General features: G+C 43.0%; 7 protein-coding genes across 7 annotated transcripts; 2 read left to right on the forward strand and 5 right to left on the reverse strand.

Moving 5' to 3' along the window:
• Positions 1 to 2973: 2973 nt before the first annotated feature.
• On the reverse strand, positions 2974 to 5597 carry BDB00DRAFT_819504 (uncharacterized protein). The gene is made up of 7 exons (XM_053123238.1): positions 4944 to 5597; positions 4786 to 4847; positions 4224 to 4710; positions 3971 to 4114; positions 3622 to 3736; positions 3453 to 3536; positions 2974 to 3323 (listed from the first exon to the last, which is right to left on the reverse strand). Exons 1-7 carry the CDS (start codon positions 5516 to 5518, stop codon positions 3285 to 3287), a joined length of 1506 nt encoding a protein of 501 aa, XP_052980545.1. The 5' UTR covers positions 5519 to 5597; the 3' UTR covers positions 2974 to 3284.
• A 937-nt stretch (positions 5598 to 6534) lies between these two features.
• Positions 6535 to 6765, reverse strand: BDB00DRAFT_723794 (uncharacterized protein; the record flags this gene model as incomplete). Its single annotated transcript, XM_053118218.1, has 1 exon — positions 6535 to 6765. A coding segment is annotated over one exon (231 nt), but the record flags the coding sequence as incomplete, so codon positions are not given.
• Positions 6766 to 9375: 2610 nt separating this feature from the next.
• Positions 9376 to 9955, forward strand: BDB00DRAFT_974581 (RlpA-like double-psi beta-barrel-protein domain-containing protein-containing protein; the record flags this gene model as incomplete). Its single annotated transcript, XM_053129902.1, has 2 exons — positions 9376 to 9477; positions 9625 to 9955. Coding segments are annotated over 2 exons (318 nt in total), but the record flags the coding sequence as incomplete, so codon positions are not given.
• A 4271-nt stretch (positions 9956 to 14226) lies between these two features.
• On the reverse strand, positions 14227 to 15415 carry BDB00DRAFT_974582 (uncharacterized protein). Its single transcript, XM_053129903.1, has 2 exons — positions 14808 to 15415; positions 14227 to 14681 (listed from the first exon to the last, which is right to left on the reverse strand). The coding sequence occupies exons 1-2, from the start codon at positions 15310 to 15312 to the stop codon at positions 14293 to 14295; spliced, it is 894 nt and encodes a 297-aa protein (XP_052980548.1). The 5' UTR covers positions 15313 to 15415; the 3' UTR covers positions 14227 to 14292.
• Positions 15416 to 16335: 920 nt separating this feature from the next.
• Positions 16336 to 18101, forward strand: BDB00DRAFT_319203 (uncharacterized protein). Its single transcript, XM_053116922.1, has 4 exons — positions 16336 to 16528; positions 16642 to 17347; positions 17420 to 17552; positions 17645 to 18101. Exons 1-4 carry the CDS (start codon positions 16525 to 16527, stop codon positions 18005 to 18007), a joined length of 1206 nt encoding a protein of 401 aa, XP_052980549.1. The 5' UTR covers positions 16336 to 16524; the 3' UTR covers positions 18008 to 18101.
• Positions 18102 to 18814: 713 nt separating this feature from the next.
• Positions 18815 to 19585, reverse strand: BDB00DRAFT_871609 (uncharacterized protein; the record flags this gene model as incomplete). The annotated part of the gene is made up of 3 exons (XM_053126846.1): positions 18815 to 18930; positions 19003 to 19129; positions 19217 to 19585. 3 exons carry the CDS (start codon positions 19583 to 19585, stop codon positions 18815 to 18817), a joined length of 612 nt encoding a protein of 203 aa, XP_052980550.1.
• A 3196-nt stretch (positions 19586 to 22781) lies between these two features.
• BDB00DRAFT_819521 (uncharacterized protein) lies at positions 22782 to 23689 on the reverse strand. Its single transcript, XM_053123239.1, has one exon. It carries the CDS (start codon positions 23412 to 23414, stop codon positions 22908 to 22910), a length of 507 nt encoding a protein of 168 aa, XP_052980551.1. The 5' UTR covers positions 23415 to 23689; the 3' UTR covers positions 22782 to 22907.
• Between the last annotated feature and the right edge of the window lie 21 nt (positions 23690 to 23710).

The following is a 23710-nucleotide window of genomic DNA, read 5'->3' on the forward strand; positions in this document are numbered from 1 at the left end:
CTTTCTTTGGTGTGGATGAAAGGGGTTGTTTCTTTTTACTGTTTACAAAATGAATGCAGACCGTGAAAGAAACCAGTGACGAAAATCGCATGCCTTACCGAACGACTGCTTTTATTTTTTTTAAAAACATATGATTTAAAAGGCCGCCACGATTGTAGAGCCAACAGCACTCCTAACACGTTAGGACGAAATACGCTGCTAGATTAGTAAGATGCATCACATAGAGCTCTTTGTAAGGCCAAGAGGGATAAATGCGGTTTATTTTACTTTCACTTATACTTTGCAGTATCAAAAGACATGGCACTATTTTCCAAATCTCACAATTTCAGTCAAGCCAAACCACCGAAGCGTGGGAAGACCATTCAAAAGAGATTGGTATAAGCAACGGCGAGGGCACAAGTACAAGCACGGAGCTAGCACAGAGAAAATTGTGGGACGACCAGACAAGAAACAAGAAAGACACAACAAGGGTTCATTGTTCAGTCGAGCGAAGCGAGGCAGGGGACCGCTAGTTAAGACACGTTGCGAGAGACCGATACATCCTGAGATGACAGCTTGTGCATATAGCTAGTAGTCGAATATATGTCCAGTATACACACGGCAGAGTGGGGTGTGGCCCATGATATATAGCCTGGCCGGAATTGTTCTTTTTTTTTTTTCAATACCGTTCCGCAGACCTCTGACCACAGCCTATAGCCCTGCCCCATCGTCATTGCTGCTTGTTGTATGATATGACTTTTGTATGTTCCCAGGCAGCAACTTTGTCATTCCCCTTCAACAAGCGGGCCAAAAAAAAAAGTTTATTCCGTGGAGGAAGAGCTGTGATGTGTGGAAAGCTGGTTATCTCGCCCGCCATGTCCAACTTGAGCGCCGCCAAGAGACATACAGAATGCATACGTGAGGATTATTAGTTTTTACAGAAAACCACTGGATGAGGGCGTCCCCCCGTTCTCTTATTTGCAACACAAAAACGTGAGCTACCTTTACTCTCCATTCGCATCGATTTTGGCACCGTGAAAGAAGCGTACAGTGGAATCTTACAAAATATACTTTGCAAATGTTGCGTTTTCCATAGTACGGGATGCTGAGGCGACGGCCTCTATTTCCATCAGTTGGAGAGTCCTAATTTTGGACCGTGTATGTTTTCTGCAGAGATTATCTCTAAAAATGGAACACACGCCGTGAGACGAATCGTTGTTAAAAGCATAATTCTACTAACAATGGTTTCTGCAAGGCCTACTGCTTAATGTATAGCTACCGGTAAAGCAAAAAGATCAAGCGATGGGTCCACAATACCCAAAGATCAGGACGTCAACTTTTTACTTTTCCTTTTTTTGAAGTTGTTAATTGTTGCTGTTAGTATCGTAGTTTAGCGTGTGATTGTTGTCAAGTACGTAAACTGAAAGGAATCAGCATTTGGAAGCACTCGATTGCTTTAAGGCAAGGTGGTTTTATGAGGAGCCAAGACGTGTGCAGCAAATTGAATCAGAAGGAAATCTTGTTCCTTTATTTCTATGCCCTTTCGTCATGTACCATGAGCCGAGTACTTTATTAAATTTCATCTCCTATAACAGTGAAAGATTCAAATCAGCATAAGCGCTTTAGAAGAGTAAAAGATAGGAAGGCTGATTTACGTATCCGACTTATTCGCTGTTGTTCAGATGGAATACGATGTCTTGGTTTTTCCTAATTCGTTCAATGCGGATCAAGGGTCCTTTGGGCGCAATACCGACTGTCAACAAAAACTAGCAGAATCCTGTACCGGGAAACTTACAATCACATTTTATCGAAAATGGATATACCAAACAAGTACACGGGTCTAATGTTTTAAATATGCTTACTATTGAAGAAAAGAAACGTTCTTCCTCAATACCAGGGCCGCCGCAAAGATGTTGTGGCTGGGCCTTATAGCAATAAGTAGAGAGAACTCTTTGTTGTTCTGACGAAACCTGTTATTCCATGTTCTTTCACTGCTAACATGTATGTAATGAGATGTGTAAGCCAATTTTAACACTAGAGAGCCCTATTATTTGAATAACGATGCGCACAACAAAGGTCGACTTATAAGCAAGTGTACTCATTGGCATATGTAAATGAAGAATTTGCTTTGTGTCAATACACTTTCAAATATGAAATGGGCATGCAATCAAAGACAATACGTTGCATATCACGAAATGGGAATCCACCCGAATAAGAAAGTCTTCGCATATATATTCCTCAGATGAGTGTCTATGCCAAGTGCCCCCAGTGTATCAGTATGTCACCAGAACAGAGTACATGTTTATACATTGAGAAACACCAAAAGTTCCTCATCAAGATTGCTGGTATAACTTGGATGGCCAAGCACCCAGCATGCTGTCATTAGCATAATTGTGTGCTATAAAACAAATGTTTGATATTTTGGTTGGTTTTCCACCAAGGAAAACGAGTGGATCCCACCGTCCTCTCTCAAGTACTTTTATGAGTTTCGATGATGATCAGACTGTTACATAACACCCCTCGAATAACCACCCATTCGCAAAAGAAAACGGATGAGATGACAATAAGATAACCGATTGGTTGCCCGTGCAAACAAATATTACTGCCGCAAATCGAAAAATAAAAAAAAACACCCCAAAAAGATGACGCGTGCCTGCGTGTGACCGACGCCAATCTTCTTTGTTGTAATTTTGCTGTTGTTGATCATCATCATCCTTTCAAAAGACTTTTTTGATTTCAGGGCATATATATATCTGCTATACGCCCGCTGATCCCATTTTTCTTTTTGTTTTGCATTGAGATGCTGTGCATCATCATCATCATCATCATTTTTATACCACCACAAGCAGCAGGTCCCACATTAAGCCAGGCCCTCCTCTTGCCTTCATGCATGAAATCATACATAATTACTCAGGAAATAATAAACAACACGTACACTTTTACATCATCTTCTGCATGGCATGAGCAAAAAAAAAAAAAAAAAAAGAAGGAACCTGCTGCTGTCCTTTTGTTAATTTTAAGCTGGCCCGCGGGCTTCATCTTGGTTTGACGAAAACCCTGGTGCCATCCCTTTGTATTATTTCCACTGGGGGGGAGATCGCGCGGTTTCTTTCGTCACCAACAAAAAATACGTTTTACAACAACAGAATATATATACGGAGTGCTCCGGGGTAAAAAATAAAAAACGGGTGTAAAGGGGAGCCCCAATAATGGCTGTTGTCTTTTTTGGGTAATACAATGATGCGTTTTGGTGGTACCCGTCAACATGGTGAATACGATGTCATTTTTCCCGAATCCGTCACAACTCAGCCCAGAAATTCAGTGTTTGGTACCCCCAATTCCGTCTAATAAAATGACGTTTTATCGATGTGGGGGAAATGTCAGTTTTCGTTGCTTAGTGATGTAATGATTATTTCATTTTTTGTGGGTTGCCCCCCCTCCCCCTCATCTCCAATCCCCCATTCCATCCTTACCCTGGTATCATGGTGCTTGTCCTGCTCCTGCTGCTGTTCTTGTTGTTCGCCACCTTCTCGACATTGATAAAAGCCACAAGTTTGCTATAGAATATATATACATATATATTTTAATGCCTTGAGGTCCATTCACGGGTAAACCAGAAGCTTCTTTTTTTTTTTTGGGTACCTGTGACCATCCTGATCGACACGACCAGCAGAATTGGAATCCACAAAATAAACAATCCACCTTGTTACATCCTTCGTCGCGATTGATCATTACTGAGCAACATGGACATGCTCGGCTAAAGTAGTATCGATCGTCATTGACATTGATATATAAATTAAAAAATTAGAGTTTGTTGTTGTTTTTTTTTGGTGGGGGGAGCACCCGTTGGTGAATCACGACAAACACACACAAACACACATATCACTCTTCTGTCTAAGCTCCATGTCATTTCTGTCGTCATGGAAACCGAAAGAGACCATGTGTGTATGTGTGGGTTTAAGCTACCCATTCTCCCAAAAAAAGAACTTACGTATTTTCCAACTTCCATCGCACCGTACTGGCTTCTTCTGAATTGTCAAGACTCGACAACTTGGATGTCAAGACATCTAAACACGAACTGGGTGAATGTGCCTCTTCGCCGCATTGTAAACACATGTCATTACTGCATGCATTACTATATCCATCATCATCATTGTTAGCTGGTTATTTTTTTTTTTTTTTTGCTTGCGTTATTCGTGTTTTAGTGGGTTGGGAGTAGGGGAGACAGAGAAAAAAAAACTAACCAAGTCTCGACAGGAAAATTGGCTACATGCCAAAACTGAGCACGTTTCCAAGCTTCGGGAACCATTTCCAACGCCACAAGCTGTTTAGACAATTCGGAAGCCATGGCATACAAGTGTGGATGCTGCGCAGCTTGGCGTAACACGGGTGTCATTTGGTGGTACAAAGTTTGAATGCGGCCGATCGTGATGGGGGATGCTGTTGTTGTTGTTGGAGGACGACGGAAAGGATCTAGCCAGGACGATGCATGGATGGGCATGGGTGCTTTGTCTTGCAACGCGTCCACAAGGCCAACGATACGTTCGATCCGTTTCTGACGCGACAAGCCTTGGGATCGTGGGGATTGACAGGGTATGATTGGATGGTTACGACAGTGGGGACACCACCGTGAAAAGGGACGATAGGGTTGGTTGTATTTTTCGTATTGGTCGACCAGCGAAGAAGGTACATAGCGACTCCATTCTGATTGTTTGATGGATTCTTGACACACTTTTCCCAATTTGTTAGTTTTGAGGGGGAAATTGTAGAAACTCGTCACATACGCCTCTCTTTCAATGGGCTTACCAGGACATTTAATCCGAGTGACACCGAGTCCCCAGGATGCATGAACGATTTCTTCGATATACCTATTTTAGAAAAAAACAAGTTCACACACACACACACACGGGGGAGGTTAACAAAAAGACAAAGAAAAGCCTCCAACAATACCAAACAATTTTTACCTTTGAAAACAAGGTTTACAAAACTGATCACGACACGACTCCAAGCACAAAGCATAGCGTTTGCTTAAGCAAATAGAGCATTTCTGTAACCAGTATTCCATGGCATCATTGTCGTCACTGCCACTTTCTGTTGCAGACGTAGTGGTAGTAGTAGAAGACGACGACGAAGCCCTCAACACCGGTCTGCTACTACTTGACGACGACGACGACGACGACGACGCACCAGGTCCTCTGACACCATTGTTCACGGTTCGGATCGTGTTGTGTTTTGAACGATGTTTTCGTTGCTGCCTTCGTCGTCGTGCTGTGGTTGTGGGATCCTTGTGATGCGCCAATACCAATTGATAGAGCCAGCCAATAAAGAATGACAATGTGCGTAAAAAGATGGCAGGCATTAACAGTGCTGGGTAAAACAGGTAGAAAAAGGGCAAACAATAGCAAAATAACAGGTTGGCTAGGTTGAACTTTTGCCAATATTCTTTGAAATGTTCAACCCATGTTTTTGGTTGTAGTTGTTGTTGTTGTTGTTGTTGGAAGTGTTGTTGTTGTGTAGAATGTTGTGCTAATGTGTCCATTGAAAGGTGGGGAGGGGAAAGAAAGAAAGAGCGGTTTGTTCCCTGGACTAGTAGTAGTAGTAGTAGTAGTAGTCAAGCAGTAGTAGTCAAGTAGTACGATTGTGTGTGAATAAGCAGCAAACTAACGGTTCTCTCCGCTCCAAAAAAAAAAAAAAAACAATTGCCAAGCCCTTGCCTTGCTCCTCTGCAATATAACATTTCCCAGCAACCCCTACACCTTTTTTAAAGTTTCCAAAAGAAAATGCGCTTTCTTTTGCATGAATTTTTTATTATTATTACTATAGTTTTCTTTCTTTTTTTTTTCAGTGGTCCACTTTAATGAGAAAGATCAAATGGTTTAAGATGGGGGGCATAACGTTTTGGTGGGGTTGTTTGTGTGTGTGAGATGAGGGGGAGGGGGGGAGGAGGGGGGGAAACATATGTATAAAGAGAGGGATTGGGGCTTTTTCTTTTTGGGTATGTTGATATATCTCGTTTTTATAAGAATGCCAGCATCCCCAAAAACTAAGTATAAAAGAGAGAGAGAAAAAGGGTTTGTGTACATATACAAGCAGCGGAGAGCAAGTCAACAGCGTATGTGTGATGTGTGTATATAGTGGCGTGAAGCTGATAGAAAGAAAAAAATATATAAAATAGAAACCCCAAGTTCAGACGAAACAAAGGAGTAAGAAAAAGAGGGGGGGGTGCGGTTTACAAGGCAGACAGGTTGTTAAGCAGGTCAAGAGAAAAGAGAAAAGAAATTAATAGAAGCCTCCCAGCGTCATGGATGGATGCAATTGATTGTACGCCTGCTGCTGAAGCTGGAACGTGTTTGGTGAGATGGTTGCCGTTGTTGGTACTACCGGTCCATTGCCTGCTGGTACTGCTGATGGTACTGATGGTGGTGGTGGTGGTGGTGGTGCTCCCATGGCTGCTGCTGCTGCTGCTGCAAACGCCTGCTGTTGTTGCTGTTGCTGATAAATATGCTCCTGCTGCTGCTTGATGGCTTCATCCTTGGCCTTCCTCACTGCCTCCCGTTCCTTCTTTTGTCGTCGCCACTCCTTGCGCATTTCCTTAAACTCGGACGGATGTCGCTTGGGCCCGTGTTTCTGCATGCTGACATGCGCATTCAGATGATTCAGCGTGCCATACGACTTTGTGCAGCCGGGCCAGTTGCAGTGATATAGCCGTTCAATCTCGTCGTATTTCCGTCGAGGCCGTTTCCTTTGGTTGGTTCCCGGGATGGCGACAAAGGAATACGTTTTGCTGTCTGCACACGATCCCGTGTCATCGCTGCTGCTTTCGGATGGATGACGTACTCGGCGTTGCATGTTGTCGAACGGTCCTGGTTGTGTTGTCGTTGTCATTGGATCAATGTAAGCGAGAGGCGGTGGTCCGGTGGCGGCGGCAACAACGGCTGCTGCTGCTGCTGTGGTTGGATCCATCGTGGTCAGATGGGCAGGTGCTGTGGTAGGGAACAGCGGTGCAATTTGATCCATCATTGTCAGCATGTCTTGTTGTGTTGTAGCAGCGACCGACGTGTTTGTCGTGGTGCTGGTCATGGCTGCTGCGACTGCTTGTGCCTGTGCGGCTTGTTCGGCTGCAGCCGCCGCCGCCACTGCCTCGGCGCTTGGATTGCTTGTGGCGGTTGTGGTAGCAGGCGCGTAATCATAGTATACCGGAGCAGCAGCAGCAGCAGTGGTGGTGGTGGTTGTGGCGGTGGTAGTAGTAGTAGTAGTAGGGGCGGTGGTATAGGGCATTGAAGAAGACGTTATAGAAGGTGCAGTGGTAGTATGAGAGACATCGCCGTCCTTGGACGATCGATCGGTGGTCAAGAGTTGTGATAACGGTGGCAGGGACGGCAGTTCGAGTTGATGCAAGTAACTTGCGTTCTGCTGTCGTCGTGTCAAGAGTGTTGGTGATGTGTAATCAGTCATCATGTGTGTGTGTGTGTGTGTGAACTCGTTTGTGGGTCTTTTAAGAAGAAGAAGAAGAAGAAAAAGGTAGAAAAAGAAAAATTGCATGCACGTCGAACGTTCAAGTAAAAGAAAAAATAAAAAAAAGGGATAAAAATAAAGAGCGGACCTTGGGTTTCTGTAAAGAGAGAGAGAGAGAGTGCTGGGCAAAAATGACGTCAAGTTGGTTTCCGGGCGCTTCCTTTTAAGGACTAGTGTTTGGCCTGGGCGATCCCATATCGCAAAAAAAGGGCGGCGAAAAAAAAAAAAAATTAAAAGAGAGGGTGTTACTGTACCAGTCCAGCACAACACCACCCATTTTTATTCGGGGTACAACCCGAGCCTGGCAAATCTTTTTTTTTTTTTGTTGAGCTGGGCTGGCTGTGACTGAGTTTTAAGTGAACGAGAAAACCAAAAAAAAAATCTGTGATCGCTTGTGAGAATGACTTGTGTGTCGATCACTTTCTTATTCGATGCGTGTTTCCCAAGCACACATTTTTCGAATAAAGCACCCCCATTTGTTTCAATTATCATTAAAGATAAGCAGTCCCGAATTCATTGTTGCCTGAGCACACGTAAAGTCCAAAGGGAGAGGTTTGGCGGGGGGGTGTGAGTGGGAGGACAGAGTTAGGTAGGTGGGAGGTCCCGGGCAATGCAATCGTGTGTGTGTGTGTCTCTCTAATCGATGGGGTTTTGATATGATGTGTGAGATCGGTGACGACGACTACGGACGACGATGATGATGCTGATGATGATGATGTGGTCCTCGTCGACGTCGTCGTTGTTGTTATTTGTTTGTTTACGTATTGTGTCACCGTCCCACTTTTTACTTACACACACACACACTTACACACACAACCACTTTCAGCCACACACACACACATACACACGGCCTTGTCCGAAAAGGTGTTAGTGTAAAGATCGACAACAACATCATCCACCCGGAAGGTCCTCGTTTGAACACCAGCAGCAGCAGCAGCAGCAGCAACAGCAGTGCACGCACAATTTAGCACGTTGCCATTTTTTTAAGCTTGCTTCCACTTTATACTTGAATTGGCAAGAGCCCTTTTTTAACATTGAAGGCTGTGTGGAGTGTTGTCGCCATTGCTGCAAAGTGAGACTCTCTCTCTCTCTCTTGGCTTAAACAATTTACAGTCCACCTGCCAGTTTCAGCAATGACACTTGAGTATATAGCAACTTGGCGCTGCGTTCGAGACATATGCTAATTAACACATATAACCGAGACATTGAAGCATTTTAGCCGTTTCAGTCGTGGCACTATCCAATATTTAGTGGGATGCCAAGTCTTTTCAAAAGCAGTGTTAGTTAGAGGCGAAACCAGTGATTTCGACACTTGACATTTCGCGTTCGAGAACCTCCTTCTCCCATTCATATAAATACACCCCCGGTACTGTGTGTTTGTCTTTCTCCATCACTTTTTTTTTCTTGCGCTGGTTCGCTTTATATTACTTTCCTTGTGCCATATCTCCCTTCTTATCCATTCGTACATAACACCAAAAAAAAACGTTCATTTCAACGATGAAATTGTCTACTGCCGTCTCCTTCGTTGCTGCTTCTTGGTTCGTCGTCCTGGCTGATGCTGCCGTGATCCCTGGCTCTTCTGGTACGCCTCCTCCTACTACTACTACTACTACTACGGCTGGTTCCGTCGACTTGACCGCTTCCACGCTGGACGTGACTCCTACTCCTTCTTCAGGTGCTGGTCACCATCGTATCACTCGCGCTGAGCGTGTATTGAACTTTAAACGCGGTCATGATCATGATGATGACGAAGATGCTTCGGATAACGACGACTCTGGTAGTTCCTCGTCGTCGTCTGATAGCAGCACCAGTAGCGACTCTGCTACTCCCACCTCTTCCTCTTCTTCTTCTTCTTCCTCCTCCTCGGATAATGGTGGCAAGACTTATTCAGGCACAGGTACTTGGTTTATTCCCTCGACACAAGGCGGATCGGCAGGTGCCTGTGGCGGCGATAACGAAGATGACGCTCAAATCGTTGCTTTGGTAAGCACACCAACCATGATGATGTTTCAGATCAAAAAAGAAAGCTTTCTTTTTTTTTTGGGGGGGGGGGAGGGAAGGAAACAAGCCGAAAGCTCTTTAATGGAACTATGAAAACCTATTCACTCACGACGCAAACACATTTTTTAGAACCAGGAACAGTACGGCGATACCTCGTCCAAGAGCGATTGGTGTGGCAAAAAGGTTGAGATCAGCCACAATGGCAAATCGACCACTGCCACCATCACCGATGCTTGTCCCGAATGCGTGTCTGGTGACTTGGACTTGACCCAGGCTGTCTTTAAGGCATTGGAAAGCGACCTTGATGTTGGCGAGTTGGATATCTCCTGGAAGGTTGTTTCCTAAAAAGCAACACAGTTTCCCCTTTTGTTGTAGTATAGTTTCCTCAGTACAAAAGATCTGTGATCTGCTTTTTGTTTTCTATGTTGTATTAAAAATAAATATCTTTTTTTTGGATCTGATTTGTGTGTGTTTTTTTGATGTTGTTGTTTAAAACGGTAAATGAATTATCCTTGAAAAAGCCAATGTTTCTCTCTATCTCTCTTTCTCCTCTTTTTTCGTCGATCTTTGTTTGACGATGGGAAAATGAACCCCGAATTTGAAAAGAGATGTGTTCTATATGTTTCTTGGTCATTGATTGTTCTTGAACAATAAAAGCGATCCATTCTTATTGGTGTAGACTTGTAATTGTCTTTTTTTAGGTAATCACAAGAAACACAGCAAATTGACAGGTAAAAAATGATGAAACATGGGGTGACTATTATCCCTCTCTAAAGGGGGGGGGTGTGGATACGTCGTTTTCCTCATGGCAATTATAATCAATCACCCGGGAACAGGTATCATCAAATTGCTGTTGTTTCCTGGACAACGACGAGTAATGGGGCGCAATAAGAAGGTAGTAATTAATTAAGTTTACTACTTGCTACCTTACATATACAAAACCCGGGTGGGGGGGGGGCGTGTCTTCTTTTTTTTTGTTGTATCATAGCAACGATCAAGAGCGAATGATCGTCGGAACACTTGGGTAACGGTCCGGGTTACCATGATTGGTTCCAAAACCGGGTAAATAAACAATCCACTCTATTAATAGGACTGGTTATTATTTTATATATGCCCGTGTCAAATCTGTCCAAGAAAAGGTAGTAGTAGTAGTAGCAAAGCTGGTACCTACATTCGTTCAGAAACAAGGGAGGTACATGGTCAACAACAATAAAAGTAAAAAGGTCGTGGGTTTAGCAATAAATGTTTCTTTTTTTGCATCGTCGGCATTGAGCGTTACACGCATTTTCTGTGTAATTTAAAAATTTTCTGCACACTTTTTTGTTGTTGTATGTAGCCTTTTGGGCCTCCGGTTCTCCCCAAGTTCATAATGAAATGGGCCACAATAGAAGATTGAGAATTAAATATCCCAAACCTTATTGAACGATGATGATGATGATGATGATGATGATGTGCCACCCACCACCGGTATTTTTTTTTTTTCATGTGTGTGTGGAAGCATGCACAAAAAGCTTATGCTATGTAACCGCCCACAAAACCTTCCCATCCCGCACCCCTATCCTCTTCCCCCCCCCAAAAAGAAAACGAGAGAGAGCTATAATGGATCGGGTCACCGTGACATCTGAACCTTGTAAAAGTGGTACAGAAATCAGGACGTCGATCTCTCCCAAACACATGCACGGGCCATAGTAAGCTAGTACAATACTGGACGAGGTATCCAGAGAAAAATCACATAACAGAAATTATCAAGACCAGTCTGGGCTTTGTTTCCCCGTTGTATCATAAAACAAAAAGAGAAACAAGCGTCTTTTTAAACTTTCGGGAACCCCGCACCGTCACAAACCTTCCCTTCCCGTCAACCCTGGCACCTCCCCGACCAGGTAAAACGATGAATGGCGGGAAAAAAAAAAGAAGTTAGACTTTGCCCCCCCCATCCCCCTTTCTTGGTTAACCATTATTGCTATCTGCATGAAAGGCGCAAACAATCTCAAAGGGATACCTGTACTGCTAGTGAGGGACTGACGGCCGACCTTTACACCAAGCAGGCCTGCAGCTTCATCATAGAAACTTCTTTTGACAAGACCGGGTGGGAAGGGGTCAATGTACTAATTCACCCGAACAAGAAAAGGTGGGTCGAGTGAGGAGATGAATCTTATTGTTGTTAATTCTACAACAAACCCCCTACCCCGTATAAAGTTCTACTATTAGATGGGTCGCAGATATTTTGTGACAGGCTTAAACGGAAATAAAAACAGATCGACAACGGGGGCTAATTACTAACTACCAATGACCAATAATAATAAAGTTTCTTTCAGGACAAATCAAAAACAAAATGATGTTGACCTAAAAGAATAAAAACCCAGTTATTTCTTGGCTCACTCCATGTCTGATAAAGGGTTTTTACTGTTTTAACTTGATTAACTGCACAATCATGAACGAGGACTCGTGTAGTTCAAGGTCGATGGAGACCGTATTATTATTATTATTATTATTATTATTATTATTATGAAATGACGGTGCGTCGTAGTGAGCAAACAAGGACATTGTTTAGAAAAAGTGCTCCAGTGTGATGATGATCCAGCATAATAGAAGCATGCAACCACAACAACTCCATAATTATACTCTTGGCAGAAATTATTCATGTCACTTTTCGTGGAAGCAAGCGATATTATACCCAGTCACATATCGTGTTGGGATGTAGTGATACTTTCTGATACCCTCAGCAACGTCGTCGGTTGACATGCGAATTGTAAGTCTATTCTTGTAGTTGTTCTTGTGGATCGGCAAGAAACATTCAAAATGCTGATTCGTTCCGTGTTCCGTGCTAGTAGTAGTGAAATTGTATGAATACACGCACACACACACACACCGCACAATTATATCACGTCGATGCTGACCGTTTCTGGTTTGCCCAATTGCTTTTCAGTCCAATTTTGTCCGAATGTTTATAGTCTGTCTGTCTTATTTCATGTGGGGCCCTGTTATATTGACTTTTACTGGGGAATATAAGCATTCAGCACCGTCCACACTATGAGGATTTAATTAAACTGTGTGCCGTTTCCCTTCGAGCTTGGTCTACTTTAAAAACGACTACGAAACGTCTAAAAGATCAACCCATTATATGTTATTCCAACGTACTTTGGCGAAATAGGAAAACCTTTATTTTATTGAACCTTTCGATACCTTATAAGAATTATCGATCCTGCTGTCCTCAACGTCGTTTGGGGCCTGATCAAGAGGCAAAAAGCCAGTAGCACTAACAGTTGCTTTACAAATGACGATGCAACTTGATCGTGATTGCCCGATCTTTGATTCTTTCCACAAGATTGAACTAAAAGTAAGATGGAAAAAAAAAAGTTGCTCCGTAGAGCGTATCCAACTCGGCGATTAGTGTCATCCTTGTGCAGGGGCCATGCTAATCTTCTCTGTATCGTTCCAATTTTATAATGTGACAGAGGTACCGAAGTACATGTCGATTTAAGCCCTAATGTCGGCAAACTTTATAAGCTGTAAATTGAGTTGCAATGTGCGACTTGTGGGTTTTAAAGTAAACTCCGGTAAGATGCCTTCAGCCAAACCATCTTGACGCTACCTGAGATATCCCATCATGCTACGCTTAAGCTAGTGTGTAAGATGGTGCGTATATATGTGTATGTTGTGTGGGAGAGTATAATACTATGTACTTTATAGAGTAGGCAATTGGGAGCTTTTGTTGGTTTTGCTATAAAAATTCAAGCACTTTTAAAACTGATCCATTGCCTACTGTGTATCAGTAAGTATCCTGTAGTGTCATGGAAATCACTCCTATCATTTTGTAATCAGGGAAAACTGCTCAGCGTGCGATGGTCGTCAAACTTTTTGTTTGTGCCCGTTCTTTTGGCGCATTCCAAAACAAAAAGAGGCAACATTGTGAAGAAGAAAGCGGGAGCGTCTAGGCTATATACGTATATGATATGCGCTTGCATTTATCAGGTGCGCCGTGTCCAACATTTGCCTGATCATCCGGTCGTCTATCACTATCATCGGTGCAAATGACAGTCGTATTGGCCACCAGCAAGTGTAAAAAGACAAAGGGTCGTGTACTCATGCCCAAGATACCCACTGTCAAAACCCCCCCCCCCGTCGTGGTTTGAAGCATGAATCATTTGGGTACGTTGTAAGTGTTGGGCAAGGATTGCTGGGATGAGCAATCGTCAAGGGTGTGATATGTTCATATTGCTCACCAGTAAATGATAATAGCTCTTTCCTAAAATTCATCGGCCTGTGACGACAGGTTGGATCATTCAAGAGGGCCGGCTCAATCAACTGAGCATAGTGCGAACGTTTGCCCTACACTTCATGCGCTTGTCGCAAGCCCTGAGTTGACTCAACTTCATATATATATATATATACCGACTGGTTGCTGCGACGCTTGTGATGAGGAAGGGGGACATTTGCTTATGAATGCTACTCATACTTGTCACAACGAACAATGACAAGGAATCATCCGTAGCAGCGCCACTGACAACAACGACTCGATCCAACAAGTTTCCATGGATCACTTTGACAGCAGATTTTCTACCCTGATAAAAAAAAGCTCCGACCAAATCATATCAGAAGAGGATCGGTGTGCGCGTGATCCCTGGTAAAGGTTCTGATAGGTTACACGCATACACTTGACTGACCCGACTAACTGACTGAGAACGGGCATTTTGACATACACGCGACTTTACTAGAACAACAACCGAAAAAGAAACAAAAAAAAGAAAACGTTTTATTACAGTTTCCAAAAAAGACAAAAAAGAAGAAAAATGTACATTAGACACGGCAGCTAGTGAAAGCCGTGACCAGGATATCAGTGGCGCCGACTTCAGTCAACTTGTCCATAATCTCGCCCTTTTCTTTTGCCTCGATCATAGCCGAGACAGCAACCCAACCTTCGTGCGATTCCAGTGATGAGACTGTAGCGCCTTGACGACCGGGAGTGATGGAGGTGCCTTTCTGGATATTTTCGCGTTTGATGTTGTAAGAGCACAAGACGTATTTACGAGCAGCGATGACGCCACGAATGCGGGAGGTGATTTTTTCGATAAGGGAGGTGTGCTGAGATTTGTGGTTGGCAATCAAGACCGATTGAGTTGTCATGAGTGTGTGGACGTCATGGAGACCAGCTGCACGCATCGTTTCACCCGATTCGACCAAATCGACTAGTATTTAAAGAAAAAAAAACTATCAGCCAAAGGTTTGATGATCATGGTGTGCGCCTATTGATTGAGAGGCGTGACAAAAAAAAGTTGTTGTAAACCCAAAGAGGAGATGTGAGTCATACTTACTGATACCATCAGCAAGGCCCAAGGCACAAGCGGCCTCGACCGAGCCCGAGACATACGTAATGTGCGTTTGCTTGCCAGCGGCTTTATCCAAAGGTTCAAAGACCTTGCGAGCATAGGCATCAAAACTGGTGACGATCCGTTTACCGACCAACGCATCCAACGTTTGAAACTCGCCCTTGACAGGTGTTTGAACACACAAACGACACCTGCCAAAGTCCAGTTCCAACACTTCAGTGACCTTGTCGGCTACCTCGTTTTCGACGACCATGTCCTGGCCCGTGATACCCATGTCGACGTTGCCCTCGGCAACATACTTGGGAATGTCGGCGGCAGGCAGGAAAATAAGTGCAACGGGTAAGTTTGTTGAGAGGGCAATGTCTTGACGCGATTTACGAGCAAAGTGAATGTCGGATCCTTTCAGCAGTTGTAAGACTTGTTCGTAGAGACGACCCTTTTTGGGTACGGCAAACAGTAATCGGTTGTCGAGATCTTTGACAAAGTCCATTTATGTTGGCGTTTATAAATAAGTTGTTAAGAGAGATGAAAGAAGAGAAGAGAGAGAGAGGAAAAGAGGAGGAGTGTGTTTTTTACCCGCTTCTTTCTTTCCACCCCCCCCCCCCCCCCGACACATTAAAAGAGTAGGTGGGTTAGAATCCGGAACCCCATTCTTCAAAAAGCCACCCTAGCCTGTCCCTGTGCCGGCTAAAGCGTCCCGCCACTTTGTTTAAGCAGTGGTCTAAAAAAGGAAACCCGGTTACACAGCGCCAGGTCCTTTTGCCACCTCATGGTTCGCTTGCTGCTTTGCACATCTTATAATACGCGGTGTGTGTGTACCACATGACATACACTTTACTTTGCCTACACACACACACCCAATCGAAAATCACCTTTGCGAGAAGAGGGCCTTTTTTTCTTTTCTTTTTTTTCCCTCGCTTTTCCCTCTCTTGCCCTCTCTTTCTCTTCTTTCGCCCCCACCCCCACTTTGCACATACACACACTTGTCTTTTTTAACATCAATGAGTCTGGCAACCAACATGAACGATACCTCGAATTTCTTTCCATACGAAGCGTTTGACTCTGATACGAATCGACGGAAAAACACTGCTACGCCTTGTGCGCATTGTCTTAAAGTAAAAAAGAAGAAATAGTAAAAAGATGTGTGTGTGTGTGTATGTGTGTGTGTGTGTGGAAAAGGGAAACCCGCACTGAAGAGTAAAAAACCTTCGGGCTTGAAACAAAAACTTACTTTTTTACGCTCACACTTCCCCCACCCTTTTTATATACTTCTTGGACACAAAACCTTCCACCTTTTTTTTTTTACTTTTTTTTTTTTTTTTAGGCTCAACTTACCTGCGACGGTCGTAAGTTTTCTCTCCCACAAAAAAGGCAAGTAGTTTATACTGCGAATTAACATACTGGGTTGTTTTAGTACGTCCTTGTCAAAGCTGTTATAAGCGCGGATTAACCACGACTTGCTCAGACGCAACACGCAAAAAGGTTAAGCAACAACAACTCCATCACCAAGAAGTACAAAGTAAATGTCTAGAATTGAAAAAGCTAAAGAGATTGGAGGCGGTGGGAAGGTGAAGCTGGAATTAATAATAATAATATTGGTAAACTGAACTTTTTATTTGTAATTATATAATTAGCACCTGCAGGACTAGCAACAGCGACATTTCCACCTACAAATTCTTTTCTGGATTCTATTTCAACACCCATGGGTAATAAAAGGAGAGAGAGAGAGAGAGAGGAAATTGGAAAGAAGAGTGGGGATGGTGTGTGTACCTTTTTTTTAAAATGTAAAGTAGCTAACATTGAACAAAACGAATTTTAGATCAATTCACTGACACAGCTCAACTATTGAATTTCTCCTTGGCCGATCTAGGCTTTGGGTCCGAGACAGCGGGTTTGGAGTATGGTATCATTGGTAATATGTTACAAAACCCATTAACCGATTTACAAACGGCAGCAACAACGACGGCAACTTCGTCAACTGCAACCGCTACGACTATCAACGGTCATAGCATGCCAACAACGTCTACACCAACACTCACAACAACAACGACGACGACGACGACAAGCGGTACGAACCATGTCGCCTCCGCCGTTGCCGCAGCTGCAGCAGCTGCAGGACAACAACAACAACAACAGCAAACTTTTCCTTATGCACCAGCACAATTTTCTACGTTATTACCAATGACATCCTCTCCATCGCCTACTACTACTACTACCGCAACAAATAACCACAGCAATAACCACAACGTTGGTGTTGCTGCTGCTAATGGTAGCAATAGCATGACACCACCGTCCGAGAACAAAGCATCACCGGGTCCACCTACGATTATGAAACGGGACAGTGTATCATCCGCCGGCAGCCAGCCTACGACGGGGGCTGCTGGTGGCAGCAGCAGCAACAACAACAACATCAAGAGAAAACACAGCAATCACGACAAGACACCAGAAGCTGTGTACAACAATGTTCGCCGTCCGTTCAACTATGCAGAAGGATTCCATTATCTCATCCAATATGTCAGAGAAAAGTAAGTACCGTTTCTTTTTTGGGGGGGGGGTGTGGGACTTTTTGTATATGCATGATCTCACATGATTTATAGAATGGGTCGTGAGGATCTGATGAGAATCAGTCGAGCGCTGGCGCTGTTCCGTCCATCCTTCCTGGCACTGATCATGAACCTGACGGAAGAGGACCTGGTGTTTATGGAAAAGTGTCTGCAACGGACATTGCTGGTAAATGTGTTTAATTGCCTGTAGAAACCACCCCCGTTGCCATCAAAAAAAAAAAAAAAAGATGAGACTAAGCGGTTTTTTTTTTTTTTTAGGAATATGAAAAGTTAATTAGTTTCTCAGGAACACCCACGGTGGTGTGGCGACGGACAGGCGAAATCTGTCTGGTTGGAAAGGAATTCTCATTGCTGACGCAGTGGCAGAGGGACTTGCTGCTGCACAAAAAGACGTACATTTACGAACTGATGGATAATGGATCGGCCGTGGAGTACTGGGAGAAGTTTGCTACACACGCATTCGACAATACGGACAAGGCATGTACGTTTTCCTGCATATTACGGACGCCGACGCACAAGGCGGTGCCCTGTACCTTTTGTTTCACCATCAAGCGAGACATATTTGATCTTCCGAGTGTCATTGTAGGAAATGTGAGTTTCTCTTTACTTAGGCCCTACTAATACTACCGCTACCTTTCCTCCTTAAATCTTATGCCCTGCCCTGCCCTGCCCTGCCCCCCCCCTTGATCGAACTATCGTCATCGGTCATTTCCTCGGTTGTACTAACACTGGTTTAAATTAGTTCTTGCCATTATTGAGTTGACCAAAGTTATAACAACAAAAAGTGTCCATCGACGTCGTTTTCTTTTCTATTTGTTGTATTTGCTCATATACATATATATAATCATCCACACGTACACATCATTCTTATCCAACAACCCCGTCTTTTTTCCTCCCTTTTTTTCCATCAGATCCCGGCTACCTCTCCCCTCTTTTCCTTTCAATGCGATAAAAAAGAATGGATACCTCGTTTTCTTTTTACTATTCTCACACATAATGTAAAATATTATTTTCTCTCTCTCTTTTTTTTTGATAAACAATTTGTATAATCTCATCCCCCAAAGAAAAGGAAGCAGCAGCTTTGGTCGTAGTTAGTAGAGGTGGTATTGGTTTTTATTGAAAGTCCTGCTTTTGCTCGGCATGCAGAACTGCTAACCTTAACTGAAATAGAAAGAAAAAGATAATCACAGATGTATAAAGAAGAAGAAGAAGAGGGGAGGAGGTTGCTTTCTGAATAGCCAGAAAGACTAAGGATATGATAAAGTAGAAAAAAGAAGCTTCATTGGGAGAAAAAGGGCAGAACCGTTATAAACTAATCGTACAACATATGGCAAAAGGAAGGAAATAAAAAAAAGAAACAAATGAAACAAGAAACAGAAATGCTGCTCTTGTTGCTATGTTTAACGTTGCATGGATAACTTGTTCTTTCTAGCATTGATCGTCATCACAACCTTTTGTGCCACAGGCACACCAGCTAATAGGAACAATGCCCTTTTTGGGTTCTGCGATGCGATTATACACGGCTGGCGTCATATCCAACGATTCTAAATGTTAAAGGCATTGTATGAGTATCACTGGGTACTAACTCCTTGGCGAGTCGTTCAAGATAAACCTACTTGTTTTGCAGGTTGGGCAAGCATCCGTAATCTTTGCTGTGGTCTTTTTGCCATCGTCGGTTTTGATCAAGACCTTCTTTCCACACCAGTGGCTGTTTTTGTTGGTAGGGCCGTACAGGTCGGTGCTCTAGGGTCATATTCACTGAGCGATTCTATTCACATAGCACTCTCACTCACTCTCTCTCTCTCTCTGTGTGTGTGTGTTTGTACTTACCAAGGCGACAATGTTGCTTTTATCTGACTCAATGATACCGCTGCAAGCACCTTGTTCTCCACCTTCGGTCTTGGGATGAAAGAATGTTCCATAGCCTTGAAAGACGCCTGCGACAACATTGTCCACAGCGCTACTGACGTCGGCCAAAAAGTCTGCCAAAGAATCTCCATTGTTGCTGCCGGAGGAAGAAGAAGACGAACCACCATGGTGGTGATGCTTTTTCTTGTGGTGTCCTTTGCCTTTGCCCTTTCCTTTGCCTTTTCTTTTTCTACCGCGTTTCTCCAGATGATGTTCCGGAGCTGACTCGGCCAGAAGAGTGAAAATGCATACTACAATGACAAGAATACAAAGGAATCTTGTGGCGACCATGTTTTGCTCGTTTGGTTGGTCTTTTTAAAAAAAAAGAAAAGGCTTCGTCGGGTTGCTATGAAGTTTTGATGATGTACAGAAAAGAGGATCACCCAAAGCCGATCGAATTGATATCGACGCGCGTGAGGGGGGGGGTTATATTCGATTTATAAAGGAAAGGAAAGGAAGAGGAGGAGAAGAAAGAAAGAAAAAAAGATCGAGAAAAAGAAAAAAATGAAAGAAAGAAGGGTAATATATAATTCCTGGATAGGTTTTTTTCTTCCTTTTTTTTTTTGCATGCACGGCAGCCAGGACGGATGGATGAAGCAGGGGGGGGGGCTTTGTGGAGAATAAAGAAAATAGGAGAGAGACTTGTCGGACAGCGCAGCAGGCACTCACTACACAGGGAATGAGTGAAAAGTAACAACAAGATGTTGCTTCCTGTTGTTGTTAATCTAGTAAAGCAAGTATCCTAGTGAAGCAGGTCTGTAGTATAGTTAGCAAAAAGCAGGGCATAGCATAAACTACTCGACACCACACTCTAATTCTGTGAATGCGCATTAGGAGAGAGAGAGAGAGAGAGGCATTGTGTTTTCCTTTCGAACAACTTGCAACAAACACATGTAAACAACTTGATCTTTGTTTTAATCAACCAGAATTTCTATATATTGCAATCTGCAACGATGGACGCAGCCTATCAATTTCTTTTCAATTGGGTGCTTCTTTTTTTTTTTTTTTTTCACAGTAGGATCATCCTTTTTCATTTCCACACTATTTTAAGGATGATCTAAAAAAGAGACAATAAAGAAAAAAGAGATACATGCGGGTAAGTAAGAAAGAAGGTGCATGCGGCTTTTTTTTTGATGTGCCCTTCCTTGCCACCCTTGAAAGTCCTGCACGACGATGATGGATGGATTGGGTCCTCTTTTCCTAGACGTTAAGATCAAGAAGAGGAGGGAAAAGGAGTAGGAAGGGGGAAGTAGTAGGTGCTTACACACGCATAGGATATGTAGTATGTCTGCACTTTCCGCTTAGTGCCCTTTCTTTCTTTCTTTCTTTCTTTCTAACCTTTTCTTTTCCTAGACGTTGTGCATTGGACTACATAGTTTACTTTTCTCTGTTTTCACAATTATCGCCCTAATATATACCACTTCTTGCTTGCTTTTGCTGATATGATATTTCATCCTTTCCTCCATGCATTTAAAGACAACATCGTTTATACTGGTGGCACACCATGTTTTACTACTAGTGATATAACTAGTTTCCATATCCCATGTTGAGACTACCAACAAGTCGTCCCTTTTATGCTTATGTTGTTTCTAGTACAAGACATGTTTCGAAGAGCAGTTACAACGCCTCTTTGCATACTACGTACATTCGTAACTGTAGTCTGTCTCTCTCTATTTCCAATCATTCTTCTTGACTTGGGGACATGATGTATGTATTCTGTGTTTCTCTCTCTCTCTCTCTCTCTCTCTCTCCTTCTTCTACACTTTTCTACTTCCCCGTCATGCAGCGTTTGTACATATTTCTGGGTTACTACCTTCTCCTCGTCTTGCCCTCTTCTAATGTCGCAACATCTCCTCCTTTCTACGAAATCCAGGACTGCATCCGTAGTACAAACAATGCATAATACAGAACGTTTCCGAAAGGAAAAATGCATTGTTATTCTGTCGATAGCAGCAACAGCAACAATGAGGAAGAAGGGGGAGGCCGTCGTTTATTTCTGAATTGAAAAAAAATCAAGCAGCATGACGTGAAATGATGATGAGGATGAGGATGAGGATGAGCTTTAGTTACTAGTACTACTACTACTACTACTACGAAATACTGATTCCTGAACTGATGAGGGATGAGTCTATACTACTACTCCTTGCTATCTTCTCCTCTTCTTAAACTTCTCCTTTTATTTTGTCACTTCTCTAATCATGTCGCCGCTATTCCTAACATTTGTTTATCCGCTAAAATGATTTGAAGGCGATTAAGTACTAAACGATATTTATCTCTCTCGTCTCTAAACATAAAAAAAAGAGACCGGATCAAGGTTCCTGCGTGTTGGGAAACACTCGCCCGAAATATGCTGTTAAAGATCACGCACACTAGATATGTACGGCAGTATAAGATACCAAACCCAAATTGATTCATTATAACTTTACAACAAGATAAATATACAGACCTGGTTTTGTTTTTTTGTATGAGTTGTAGCGTAGTGTTTTTTTAATTCGTATCATAGCTTAAAACATTTCACTCTGTCTCTTGTCGTCGTATCTACATATTTACTACTTGTTTTCCACTGTAAACATGGATGATGAGTGTTTTTTAGCGTTCATCAGTAAGACGCGTGTCACGAGTAGTATAGAAGACGTTTGATGTTGATGATTGTAAATAAAGGAGTCCTTATGCGAAAACAGCACTGACGGCACAGAGAATGTAGCGTTGCCAAGAGATATTTCTGGAGAGATAATGCAAATGCCGTGGTATCAAGTGCCAGGAATGCAATAACAGGATTATATCATTGGCAATCTAAGCATGTAAAACCCTAATGGAGTCATGAGATTCGGTATGGTTATATCCAGTGTTGACGAATTTCGCCAACTGCAATTTTCGCCTTGGCGAAAAATAGTGCTTCATGATTTTCGCCTGGGATTCTTGGATCTTGACGGTGAAGTTAACGACGAAACAGCTGAAACTCCTGACATACAAGTGCACCCAGCAGAAAACAAATCTTATAAATACAAATTGTCAACACTTTTCACCCCCTCCTTTCAGCAGATTTAGATTTTCATATGTATTTCCAAGTAAAGTAATTGATTTCTCGCCTCCAATTTTCGCCTATTTTCGCCCTGGCGAAAAATCAACACTGGTTATATCATTAAGCCATATAGATTAAAAGACCTACATGTGACCGGTCATTAGCGCTTGCTTTGCAATAAGTGCATAGGTAGGCTACCACTTATATATCGAACGTTAGTAAGAAGCTCAGCATAGAACTTCTATATAGTCGAGCAGCATTGGAACCATATAATCTTTTGGTCGTATATAACCTTCGCATTCAGATTGCGGCAGATGTGAGCGAGTCGAAATAGCATATGTGAGCTTTGAAATATCTCTATAAACCATTCTGCAGCATGATACCTATAATAAGCATTTTACATCTTCCTCCTTCTCGACGTGCAGGCGATTTTGTTGAAGCTGATATAACTAGCTTACAATCACAAAGAGGCTCTTTCCGTCAATGGCACAGACTTTCATTACTTTCCGATCGCAACAATAAGTACAAGGTTCGAGGGAGACTATTAAAAAAATGAATAGGTGGGGGGGGGAGAACAACCTTTAAGCTTTTTTATGATAATCGATGGTGTACACGCCTAATGTTGAACTCTTCCTCTGACCAACCGTCACCGCTCTGGCGCCCACTAATGCAATCAACTATCCAGGGAAGACCGTGCTCCCGGACGAGTGATCGGATACGGCCACTTACGGGCAATGATTGGCTATTATCATCATAATTCAAGAAGCTGATCTCGTTCAATTTGTTCCTGCCGATGCTTTTTTTGGATAGTAGTGCCAAAAGTCCTTGCAAACCAGGGTCCTCAAAGAAAGGTTGCAATGGTTGATTTTCCAGGAGAGCTGCTTCTGATACTGCTGCTTCGGGGATATTGACACCCAGACCGAAGTTTGTCAAATTTTTCAAGTCACCCAAAGCATACAGTGCAGCACATGAAATATGACAGGTGCCATGGAGTCTCAACTCTTGGATTCCTCCTCCCCCACTCTGCTTTAAACCGTCAATTAACCGGAGGAACTTTTCTTCTTCATCATTGACAGCAACATCGCGTGGTAAAGGCATCTCAAAGATTATATATATATTATATAACAAGCCTTTTGAGTGTCGGTATATCGGCAATCGCAACAAGAAGGTCGAGTATCACGATGCTTGGCGTTTCCAGTATATATATATTTTCCAAATTCCTTGCCAGATCCCGTAACTCGTCAATACATAATGGAGATAAAAAAAGGCTTCGATGATCCCTCTCGTCGTCGTCGTCGTCGTCGCGGCCGCCATAATCATTGTCGATACTTTGATCGTTATTGTTGTTGTCGCCGCCGCCATTTACATTGTACTGGCGGATATCGCAGATTTGT

This window comes from Zychaea mexicana (assembly GCF_025766255.1).
Source record: "Zychaea mexicana strain RSA 1403 chromosome Unknown BDB00scaffold_29, whole genome shotgun sequence".
NCBI classification, from domain to species: Eukaryota; Fungi; Mucoromycota; class Mucoromycetes; order Mucorales; family Lichtheimiaceae; genus Zychaea; species Zychaea mexicana.